The sequence below is a fragment of the Amborella trichopoda genome, chromosome 2 (genome assembly GCF_054954075.1).
Source record: "Amborella trichopoda isolate Santa Cruz 75 chromosome 2, AtrichopodaSantaCruz75HAP2 v2.0, whole genome shotgun sequence".
NCBI lineage: Eukaryota > Viridiplantae > Streptophyta > Magnoliopsida > Amborellales > Amborellaceae > Amborella > Amborella trichopoda.
The window spans coordinates 8,851,442-8,864,123 of NC_142337.1; the positions used below are offsets into that span (position 1 = coordinate 8,851,442).

At 32.8% G+C, this 12,682-nt stretch overlaps 1 protein-coding gene across 1 annotated transcript; it reads right to left on the minus strand.

Annotated features, from left to right (window-relative positions):
- Positions 1 to 446: 446 nt before the first annotated feature.
- On the minus strand, positions 447 to 12,682 carry LOC148783078 (1,4-dihydroxy-2-naphthoyl-CoA thioesterase 1-like). Its single transcript, XM_088857836.1, has 2 exons — positions 12,173 to 12,682; positions 447 to 884 (listed from the first exon to the last, which is right to left on the minus strand). Exons 1-2 carry the CDS (start codon positions 12,530 to 12,532, stop codon positions 732 to 734), a joined length of 513 nt encoding a protein of 170 aa, XP_088713962.1. The 5' UTR covers positions 12,533 to 12,682; the 3' UTR covers positions 447 to 731.

The window sequence follows — 12,682 nt, forward strand, 5'->3', positions numbered from 1 at the left end:
GAGTCTCTATATAATGCCGAATGTGTCAAAACAATGAGGAGAGATTATTCTTCCTCCTTTTGTACTTTCCTGTACTTTGGGAACAAGTTTTACTACGGTGTTGATGTATTTGGCTTAAAAATAAATAAATAAATAAATAAAATATATGTATAAAAATAAAATAAAAAAAAAAAAGAAAGAAAGAAAAGGGGGGATGGGAGATGGGGGATGCAGGAAAGAGTCAGAACAAGGGAACGTAAAAGCTTATATTTAATATTCCTTTATGATTATGGAAGAGTCAGATGATGTTCAGCCTTTTATCGCTTTAAAAGGTCAAGCGGGATGTTAAATGAATTAATATCAATATTTCTCTATAATATCATTTATCAATATCTTTTTATAATATCGCACTTCAATGACTCTCTTAAATGAGAGTAAATTTAATACTCAAGTATGTGATAAACATATGAATCAGATAACTCTATTTTTCTTTTTCTTTTTTGATAAAAAACAGATAACTTTATGATCAGTTAGATTTGTCACCAACCAGGTTTGCTTTTGAGATGCACCTTACATCTACAGTATAAGGAGGCAATCTCGTAAAAACCTCACCCTTTATTTAATGCATCTTGTTCGAATACCTTATAAATCTAAGTGCTAGTATGATGATGCGTTTAAAAGAACGAATCGGGCTGACTAGTCGATTCTGGCCCGATTCTGACTAAATCGGCGATCTTTTTGTCACTGGATGATCACAGCTTGGCATTTTGTGATGGGACACTGCCTCCACATAAAAGGGTAAGCCGTGAAATAGCGACCATGTCCTTTTCATCCAAGCTTGAGAAATCAACTTCCATGTCTGAATACCTTTGCTGGCTCACCTTCCACAGCTTCACCTCCCATACCTATACAATAAAAAAAGATCAACTGGCAAGTTCTTATGATTTCACAACCTACAATATCTAATGCAGGGTTTCAAAATTCATTGAATTGAATCAATCACTCGATTTGGAATCATCTGATTCGGATCAGGTGGTGAATTCTAGTTTCTGGGTGATTGTAGTTTGAGGAAACCGGGAACACCTTGACCCCCCCGTTTTTTTGTTTTTTGTTCTTTAACTCGTTTGTAAAATATAGCTCAGTCGGAAATGGGATCGGCCGTTTCGGAATATGTGATGCCTAGCCATTCCGGTCCCATTCCAATTTTCAAAACAGCAATGACGTTGCCAAACAAAGACAAGGTGGAATCATGCAGTTTGCATGCAGCAGGTGTAGGTCTATGCAAGAAAGATTGGTATGAGCTCTTGGAAGCTCCACTCTCTCACTTTCGTAACAGTTTTAGGGGAAGTTCATCGAAAAAACTTTCCCATCAATCAAGGAAAGTGCTTTCACACTGAAATAGGAAAAAACTTTCCGATCAATCAAGGAAAGTGCTTTCACACTGAAATAGGTCGATTGCTGCTGTATAACTTGACAACAGTGCGAAAAATTCGAAAAATTTGTGAAACCGATTTTCCTACTGAAACTCAAGGGTGGCAATGGACCTCGACCCGACGATCGGACCTGACCGAACCCAAGTCTGGGTATGGGTCCAAAAATTGGACCCGGCAGGTCAGTCCCAGAACCAACCTGAATAGTATTATTATTTAAATAAATAATATTAAATATTTTAATAATGTTAAATAAATATAATTATATATCTTTAGTTATAATATAAGGAAAACGTTTATATAAGTGCGAGGCTCTAAACAATATAATTCGGGCGCACCTCAAATATTTTACTTGAAGAGGTTGTTTTGATGACCAAATATCCTCAAATTGATATTCTTGACATCAAGTTCGATGGACAAGAGAAACAATTGGATTTCAAGTTTTGAAAATAATGCATCTTGAAACGTATTTTTGGATTGTCAATTTTCAAGATTTTCAAGTTTTCATAAATCTGCTCGATCTACATTATTTTTTAAGCTTTAAATTTTATAATTAAAGATAAAAATATATTTTAAAGTTATCACAAAGATTTCCAATATTAAAACCACATTTCTTGACACTATTTGAAAGTGTGGTTTAGTTTGATTGTTTAGAGCCTCAACTTTATACAAACCGTATGTACGCATGTATATATTTAACATAATATTTAAATATTTTTAGTTTTTAGGTTGAGTCCAATCGAGTCCGGATCCGGTCGGATTCGTGTCCGGCCCTTGCCACCCCTACTGTAACTTCATTTACACATTTGATAATTATGGGAAAGAAAAACTTCTTAATAAACACTCCACATGGCCTTTAATCAACAGCGAGTCAGCCCCACTTGGTACCAACCAACAAATTGGCACCAACCCAACCAACCACTTGGTATCAAGATCCTAGCCCTTCAAAGCTACATACTCGTTTTTTTTTTTTAGAAATAAAAGAATTTTATATTATATCATCTTCATTAGTCCAAATAAAAATAATAACAAATAAATAAAATTGAAATGGATAAAACAACTTACTCAAATCTGTCTTTAAATCACACGAGGGACTTAAAGTTCTATACCAAAATCTATAGACCAAGTCATCCAGTGACTGGTTACCTTAAGAGTCCTTTTAGTTATCCTTCACCTCTTTTCTATCATTCTCTTTCTTTTCTAGAGGGGTTAACCTTCTTTTATAGAGAGCACCTTCATTTAGTAACTCTCACATTCATGGTCTATAGGAGTTGAGATCCAAGTGTAACTCATGCTTTAATTCCCTTAAGTGCAGCTAATTCAAATTAACAAGTTGTCAGCAAACTGTTAATCTTATGTAATAAGCTAAACATGTTATTAGTCCACTAAAGACTCATATAATATGATGTCATCCAAGTATTTCCACAATTTACAAGGAATCCAAACACACAACTAAGTTTTCCCTCCAGTGAGACTGGGTATTTCCCTCCAGTGATACATCCTATTAAAGCTAAAAAATGGATCAATGTATATGGCATTGCCTCATGTTAACCACATGGGATTTCACATATGCTTCGATATGGCTTTTGTACCATTATTGAAAAAATAAATTTCCTAGAGGAAAATGGCCTAATAGGCCACATTTCCAACAACTCCCACTTGGCCTGAAGGCCCTTTAACATCTTGTACATGATGTTGCATCATGCTTTCCACATGGGATTTTCATATAGTCAGCCTGTGTAGTCACATACCACTTTTAGATTTCCTGGCCTCCACAGCCTATATGGCATTGCCTTATGCTACTTGCATGTGATTTCACATATACCCTACTAATGTGGTCATACACCACACTCAGATTTCCTAGCCTCAACAACCTCGTACACGACATTGCCTCATGCTTTCCACATGGGATTTCATGTATACCTTGCCAATGTGGTCAAACACCACACTTGGACTTTTTGGCCTCAATGATTTTATATATGGCATTGCCTCATGCTACCTACATGAGATTTCTCATATACCTTACCAAAGTGGTCATACACCACACTTATATTTCGTGGCCTTAATAACCTTGTATATGGCAGTGCTTCATGCTACTTGCATGGGATTTCACATATACCCTGTCAATGTGGTCATACACCACACTCAGATTTCCTAGCCTCAACAACCTCGTACACGACATTGCCTCATGCTTTCCACATGGGATTTCATGTATACCTTGTCAATGTGGTCAAACACCACACTTGGACTTTTTGGCCTCAATGATTTTATATATGGCATTGCCTCATGCTACCTGCATGAGATCTCTCATATACCTTACCAAAGTGGTCATACACCACACTTATATTTCGTGGCCTTAATAACCTTGTATATGGCAGTGTTTCTTGCTACTTGCATGGGATTTCATATATACCCTGCCAATGTGGTCAAACACCATACATAGATTTCTTGGCCTCAATGGTTTTGTATATGGCATTGTCTCATGCTACCTGCATGGGATTTCTCATATACCTTACCAATGTGGTCATACACCACACTTAAATTTACTGGCCTCAATAACCTTGTATATGGCATTGCTTCATGCTACTTGTATGGGATTTCACATATACACTATCAATGTGGTCAAACACCACACTTGGATTTCTTGACCTCAATGGTTTTGTATATTGTATTGTTTCATGCTACCAGCATGGGATTTCTCATATACCTTATCAATTACGCACCAACACGTTGAATTTTATTTACATCTATCTTTTAGCCAAGAGAAAAATGCCTATTGCTTTCGCTTATTTCTTAAACATGTCGTCCACAACTGGTTTTTAAGTCCAAAGCTCAGATTTGGATCATAGGGCAAAATAACAAAAACAATAAGAATTTGACAAAATTGTTGGTATTATTATATACATAAAGAAATATTTAAGTGGTCACAACCTTAACAATAATAAAAGAAAGAAATATAATATCATTTCTTTTTGACATGTTCAATAAGTTTTAAATCGATGATGTTATCAAACTATTCAATAATGGCTCCCACTATTCTCAATATGTGGTTGTCATCATAATAACAAAAATTAGTCCAATATAGTCTAGTATGCTAGATCAGTAATTGCTCTCACTTTCTTAATGTGCATTGATAATTATAGAGCTAACAAATTCAATTCTAATTTGGTAAATGATGATTTATTCCCATTATCTAATGAACAGCTATCACCAGTATGATAATTCAATCTAACATGATACATCATTAAATATTTTAATGTCATTTAGATATAAACAAAACAAGATAAGATATCAATGATAATTACATCTCATTGAAATATAATAGCTCGTCATCACATCTTCATGGGTACAAATTTAGTTTTCTAAATAAACGAAAGAATACTAAGCAAAAAAAATACCGAAAAGTACGTCACAACTTGCTTTAAAGTAATAAACAACATTATCAATCTAAACAAAATATTCTTAATGTTTGTAGAAAGCAAGAAAAAAATTCTAACACAAATATACATATATTGTTGAACTTGAAATATTCATAATCATTGATCACCACGAAAATTTTCAAATCAAGTATCTCTTTAAATAAAATTGATAACCAATATATGTCTCATCATAATGTGTATAATTGCTAGAGGCCCATGTTGAAAATAAATAGGAATATCTTCCAACCTTTTTCTATAATTTATTTATTTTTTAAATAACGAAGAGTGAGAGATAGAGGCTTGTGTATCCTTGGGTAGAGAGAGAGAAAGAGAGAGTAACTTAAATTTCAAAATAGGACTGCACATTGATTTGCATTTATTTCATGCTATTAAGATAAAATAGAATGTCAACAAATTTTTAATTTAAGGCAATAAAGAACTTACCACAAAAGCTTTGTAATTGAAACCTGCCAAATTCTAATTTAAAGCAATAAAGAACTTACTACAAATGCTTTATAATTGAAACTTGCCAAATTCTAATTTAAGGTAATAAAGAACTTACCACAAATGCTTTATAATTGAAACCTGTCAAATTCTAATTTAAGTCAATAAAGAACTTACCACAAAAGCTTTGTAATTGAAACCTACCAAATTCTAATTTAAGGCAACAAAGAACTTACCACAAAGCTTTATAATTGAAACCTGCCAAATTCTAATTTAAAGCAATAAAGAACTTACCACAAAAGCTTTACAATTGAAACGTACTAAATTCTAATTTATGACAATAAAGAACTTACCACAAAAGCTCTATAATTGAAAATTACCAAATTCTAATTTAAAGTAATAAAGAATTTACTACAAATGTTTTATAATTGAAACATGCTAAATTCTAATTTTAGACAATAAAAAGCTTACCACAAATGCTTTGTAATAGAATTTGGGTAAATTAATCATCATAATATTCTTCAAAAAACCAAGTCATAAAATACACTGAAGGCATGTAAAGATGATAAGTTGGAAGGATTGTTGTGCCCGACACTTGATTTATATCATTAGCATCCTTCACTACTCATACATGAGTGGAATAACCAAGGACCCCTATAAAAGAAATAATGGATTCCTTTTTCTTTTTCTAATAGGTAAGAGAGAATGAATTGTCAATATGAGTTGCATGCTTTATTTATATATATATATATATATATATATATATATATATATATATATATATATATATATATATGAACAACTGGATAACACCGAAGGTAAGAAATACCAGGCTTTAGAACATGAATTACGAGGGCATATGGTCCTAAAAAATGTATTGAATGCAAGCATTGTTCCCTAGCATATATAACCACTTTTGTTTTATGAAAATGATATTAAGATTGGTAGTTCAAAGTCAAGAACTCAATTCTCATTTAGCTATTAAGCAGTCTGCAAAGTAATAAGTTCACACATAAGTCTATTTCTAATTTATACAAAAGTAATCACATAGAAAATAAATCTATATAAATATTGTATGATATCTCTAACAGTCGTTTAATCATGGTTTTGTTATGGTAAGTCAAAAATAATATGAAAAATTACAACTAATGCATTGAATAAGAATGCATCCAGTGGCTCGTATCCATAAAACATAATCTAATTGTTGTTAGGACACATCCCACATTATTAGTGTATACCTGTTTTCTACAAGGATATCCTCTTTTACAAAAAAAGCACTCCGTTACCATTGTTAGTCCCAATAAAAATAATAACAAATAAATAAAATTGAACTCGATAAAACAACTTACTCGAATCTGTCATTAAATCACATGAGGGACTTAAGGTTCCATACCAAAACCTATAGACCAAGCCATCCGGTGACAAGCTACCTTGAGAGTCCTCTTGGTGAATCTCCTTCACCTCTTTTCTATCATTCTCTTTCTTTTCTAAAGGGGTGAACCTCCTTTTATAGTGAACACCTTTATTTAGTAACTCTCACATTCATGGTCTATAAGAGTTGAGATCCAATTGTAACTCCTGCCTTAATTCCCTTAAGTGCAGCGCCTGCTTTAATTACCTTAAGTGCAACTAATTAGGATTAATAAATTGTCACCAAACTGTAAATCCTATGTAATGAGCTAAACATGTCATTAGTCCACTAATGACTCATATAATAGGATGTCATCCAAGCATTCCCACAATTTACAAAGAATCCAAACACACCACTGGGTTTTCCCTCCAGTGATACGTCATATTAAAGCTCAAAAATAGATCAATATATATGGTATTGTCTCATGTTAACCACATAAAATTTCACATGTACTTCAATATGACTTTTAAGGACTTGAATTTTTTTTATTTTATTTCTTTTTGAGAAATTTACCTACCCCCATCTCCCCTATTTGGGTGGAATTGACATTTCCTGAAATTTGGCTTAAAATGAGAATACATGATTCCCCACAAAAACGTCAATTCCATCTTTAACCGTTTCTATGGAGATATGACTCCAAGAGTCCCATTTCCAGGGAACCAAACAAGTCCCATTCGTAAGGAACCTTCCGGTTTTAGCAGGAGTGGGGATGCTTTCGTAATGCTATTAGATGATGCCATAAAGAACTGACCATGTCTTAAAAATTAAGATTGGTTTTGAGGAATATTCTTGATATTTTTTAAACCCTGACATGGAGACAAATTTGGCAGCTGATCAGTTGGCTGAGGGGTTCGTCGGTTGGAGTTGGTGCTTTTTGGTGATATGTTGTAAACGGGTTGGATCCGGGTCTGGATTACCCAACCCGTTGCCACCCTTATAAATTAGTAAAAAAAAAAATAACGAGTCATTCCAATTTGACTTCAATTTTCAAATATAATTTGAACATATACGAACACGCAAACAATTTTTGAAGGTCATCTTTTCATTGTGATCTCATTTCTTATTTTTTCGTCATTTTTTTTTGGCTTTTTTCATCCATAATAATATTCTTTGGAATTCGTATGTATCTTTCGTATCCTTGCTCTCCAACGGAGACACAGAATGGGATCCAAGCTTGGAACAAGATTTGGATTCGGAATGAGATCCGCCGCAACATGGTGGATGACTAGATTGACCTGCTAAAACTGGTCGTTCATAATTGTGTCTGACCATGGGCCTCACATGTGCCACACTTGTTTTTAAATAGGTTTTACCAAATTTATATTTTTCGTAAATATTCATTATATACTATTAAGAAAGGAAAAAATTTATAGAAGTATCAACTTTATATTTTACAAGTAAGATGCAACTAAAAAACTCACAAGAAAAGGTTGTTTCCATGCTAAAAAACCCTCAAATCGATTATCTTGACCTCGAGATTTATAGATATAAAAAAAAAGGGATTTCTAGTCTTAAAAATAATTCATCTTCACTGGGTTATATATTTTCAAAAGAGTAATGAACCTATGAGATCCTCCCATACCCATGTGTGTAGGACTCCAAATGATCACCATTAAATTTGACACAGAGCTCTATAAAAGTCAAGTCCTACACCCATGTAATGACTTTTCTAGATATCGGTACCAAATTTAATAGTGATCTTTTACACATAGGTGTGGGAGGGTCTCATAGGATCATTACTCTTTTCAAAATTATTAGAGTGTTTATAATTCTGCTTGATCGCCACCATTTCTGAAACTTTAAATCTCATAATTGGGGGCAACAACAAATTTTTATATCATCACAAGGCTTTGCAGCATTGAAGCTGTATTTTCGACGTAGTTTTGAAGTCCACCTTAATTCAATAGTATAAAGTCGACGCCTTATACAGACCTCACCTTTTAAGAAATGAACACAGTTGCTATGAGTCCATGTAAAAATGAGTCACCTCTTAAAAATCTATTTTTTAAGTGGATTTATTGACTTAATATTTAAGAATATGTAATCTCTAATATGGTGATCATGAATATAAAAAAATAAATAAATTTAAAAATTAAAAATAATAATTTTATTAAGAAAACGTTTGGACCATTACTTCCAATTATTTTTATTAAAAAAACGTTTGGACCACCTATTTGTGCATCCATATTTAAGATGGATGCTTTATACTTAGAGGAGCGCAAATGTAGGACTGCAGTCCCACCGCATGAAACAAATTTTCCTTAAAAATACTTTTTAAAGAGAAAAAATACCTTTCCCAAATAGTTTAATGGATGTCTCCCATGACACATGGGCCATATTTTTAGGGCGACTTTACCAAGGAAATCCAAATGTTTTGAGTAGTTGAAGGCCCTAAAGGATAACTACGACACAATGTGACCCATTTTTGCCTGTTGTACAAAGTAGCATAAAATTTTATACCATCTAGTTGTACCATGTTGTCTTAATTCTAACCAAAAAATCATCAGTCTACCGACCAAAAAGTCAAAAAGCACCAGGAGTTTTTTTAATAGTGCCCCAACCATCAAAAGTTTTGGACCTTGATATTTTCAAGGCAAAAGTTTATATAAAGGTGTGGCCCTAACAATTAAATTACGATACACCTAAAAAATTGTTGTTTTGACGCCGAAAAAGCTTAAAATTTGATCATCTCGACCATAAGATGCATGAACATGAGAAAAATAGATTTCAAATCTTGAAAATAGTGCATCTTGTAGTGTATTATCTAGACCGTCAATTTTCAAGATTTTTAAATATTCATATATGTGCAAATAGCTTAAAATTGTATAATTAAAAATGAAAATAAATTTTGAAGCCATCGTAATGATTTTTATACATAAACAATATATTTCAGCAATATTTGAAATACGCCTTACTTTGATGGTTTAGGCCAATGGTTTAAAAAGGGGATCGATGACCCGGATCGAACACCTTAAAAACCGATCCAGATCGGTGAATCGACGATCCGGATTGAGAATCAATTGAATTGGTCGTATTAAAGCTTCAAAAAAATCCGAAAAAATTATTAAAATTCATTATAAATGTTGTTTTTAGAAATCCAATAAGAAATAAGGATACTACATTATTAACTTTTATTTTTTTCATCAATTTGTGAATATTGAGATACTCTTTCCCTGTATGAACTTATGTTGACCATTAAATTTACATCACATAAAAAAAATCATAGAATTATCATAGATTAATGATATAATCATATATGGACTACAATTAAGAGTTGACTAATCGATGAAAATTTGGCCACTAAAATCTCGAATTGGCGAAAAATCCTAATCCACTAAAAAAACCCAAATTATTACAAGCTAACGCACTATAATATTATATACCAACAATATTTTATAATTATTTTATTATATAAATAATAACAAATCCAAAATATTTTATAATATCATCTAATTTAAAATGTATTATTGACAAGTGTAAGAAACATAGTACACTACATGATTTATAATACAAAAATTAATAAATAAAATAAAATATTTGGTTATCAATGTATAAATTATTAGAATGCGTACCAATTTTCTTTAATTTTTTAGGTTTCTAGAATAAATTAGTAGAAAAGATTGTTACCAGAAAGAGAGATTTCAAATGGCCTCATTGTATAAATCCTATCTTTAAATTAATATTACTAAATTTATGTTCAAAACCATAAAAATAAAAAATATAATCGACCATTTATTCCTAGGTTGTACTAAAAAATACTTTTTATTTTTTTGACAATAAATACTTATTGTGTTGTCTTTTATTTTTTTTTACAAGAAAAATATGATACTTGTTGATTATCTTTTTCTTTTTTTTTTGACAAAAGAAGAAGACGTTGTACTACATTTTTTTTTGCTTGTTGTATTACTTTTTATTTTTTTTTATAAGAAAAATAAAAAAAAGATGCTGCCAAAATACATTTTAGTTTTTTATGCCTTTTTTTTTTTTTTTGCAAGAAATATTTGTTATATTACCTTGTATTTTTTTTACAAGAAAAATAAAAAAATATTGTATTATATTTCTTATCTTTATTTTGAAAAGCCTTTTATTTTTTATTTTTTCTAATTTTTTACAACAGTATTTTCTGCCTTTGTTTATTTTTGCTGTCAAAAATGTTTTTCATGCTTTTTGTTTTATTTTTTTTGCAAAAAATAATTTTTATATTACCTTGTATTTTTTTACAAGAAAAATAAAAAAATGTTGTATTATATTTTTTATCTTTATCTTGAAAAGCTTTTTATTTTTTATTTTTTATGCTTTTTTTACAACAAGAAAAGCTTTTTATTTTTTCTATTTTATTTCAAGCTTTTTATTCATTATCTTTCAAAGCTTTTTATTTTCTATCTTTATCTCTTTTTTTTATCTTTATCTTAAAAAAATGTTGTATTATATAAATGACGACACGTGGGGGGTTCGAACTCGAACTCAAGACGCCCATCTGAAATTCAAGGTTGTCAACCAATACCACCACATCGCTTGATGTGATTCATTAGCTTTTATAATATAATACATATTCAATCATCTTGCTGGAATGGTTTTTTGTAGGAATTATCCCACATCAAAGGATGAATGACCCTTTGTTCTCTAGAAAATGTTGTGTACTAGTCCATCAACAGCACGTATAGAAAAAAGATAAAATGTTGTGTACTAGTCCATCAGCTGCGCATCTAGAAAAGAGAGGGGACATACAAGTGAGGTGAATTAACACATGTGGAAGATTTTTAAGTGCCACGCCTCACGAGCCTCGCTTCACTCTCGTGAGGTGAATTAACACATGTGGAAAATTTTTAAGTGGCACGCCTCACTCTCGTGAGGTGAATTAACACATGTGGAAGATTTTTAAGTGCCACGCCTCACTCTCGTGAGGCTGCCACGTGTCACTCTCGGTGAGACTCGCGATTCACTATTGGGAATCACATGGAATCGCCCAGGTTTCTCTGGACACAGGCGATTCTCGATTTTTTCGTAGAATCGACTCGGTATCAGACGATTTTCGAGTCGAACCGAACGAGTCCGACTCGACTCGACGACTTTTTAAACACCGGTTTAGGGTCTTGGCCTTATACAAACCGCAACCTATTTTAAACCCTAACATTAATCCATCATCTATTCCAAATAACCGGAACAATCATCTATATTTTAGTATGCAAGCCGCAAAATCACAACCCAAAACTTCATATTTTAAATTTAGAAACCCACGCAATCTTTTATTGTTATTTTTTTTTGGGTAGGTGAACCAATACAATACCCAAATTTCATGCCCGAAATTTAGACCCCAATACCCAAATTTCATGCCCGAAATCACTCAAAAAAAGAGGAAGAAGAAGCTAAATGGATCTCCTGAGCGAAAACCATATAAAGAATTCGGAAACCACCCCAAAAATCTAAATCCCCAATACCAAAACCATAAGATAAGATAAAAATAAAATAAGAAATTCCATTAATTTTACCTGAACTCTTCTACCGGATATGACGGGTTTTGCTCTAGCAAAAATGTATTCACCCAACGGAGCTGCTCTCAAATGGTTAATATTGAGTTCGATCCCTGAAGTTCTCCGAAACCCTGAAGCCACATGGGCTCCCATGCTCGCAAGTCCTTCACAAATTAGGGCGGAGACACCGCCATGAAGGACCTTGAAGGGCTGGCAGCAAGTTTCAGTCACTCGGAAGCGACCGGAAACTTGTTCCGGCGAAACGATCTCGACGGCGAAACCGAAAATTTTGAGGGCTGAATCAGGGGAGTTGATGAGGAACCCAACTTCTTTAAGCTCGCCTGATAAATAAGATCGGGTGAAAGAGTCAGCAGTCATATTGGGTTGCTTCTCTCTCCTCTTTTCCTGGTTTTCCTCTCTCCTCTCTGTCCTGAGGAGTTAATTTTTGCCTCACTCTTCCTTTTCTCTCTCCTCTTTTCTAATTCTCCTCTCTCTCTTAACTCTGCCTCTCTCTCCTTTTTCCACATT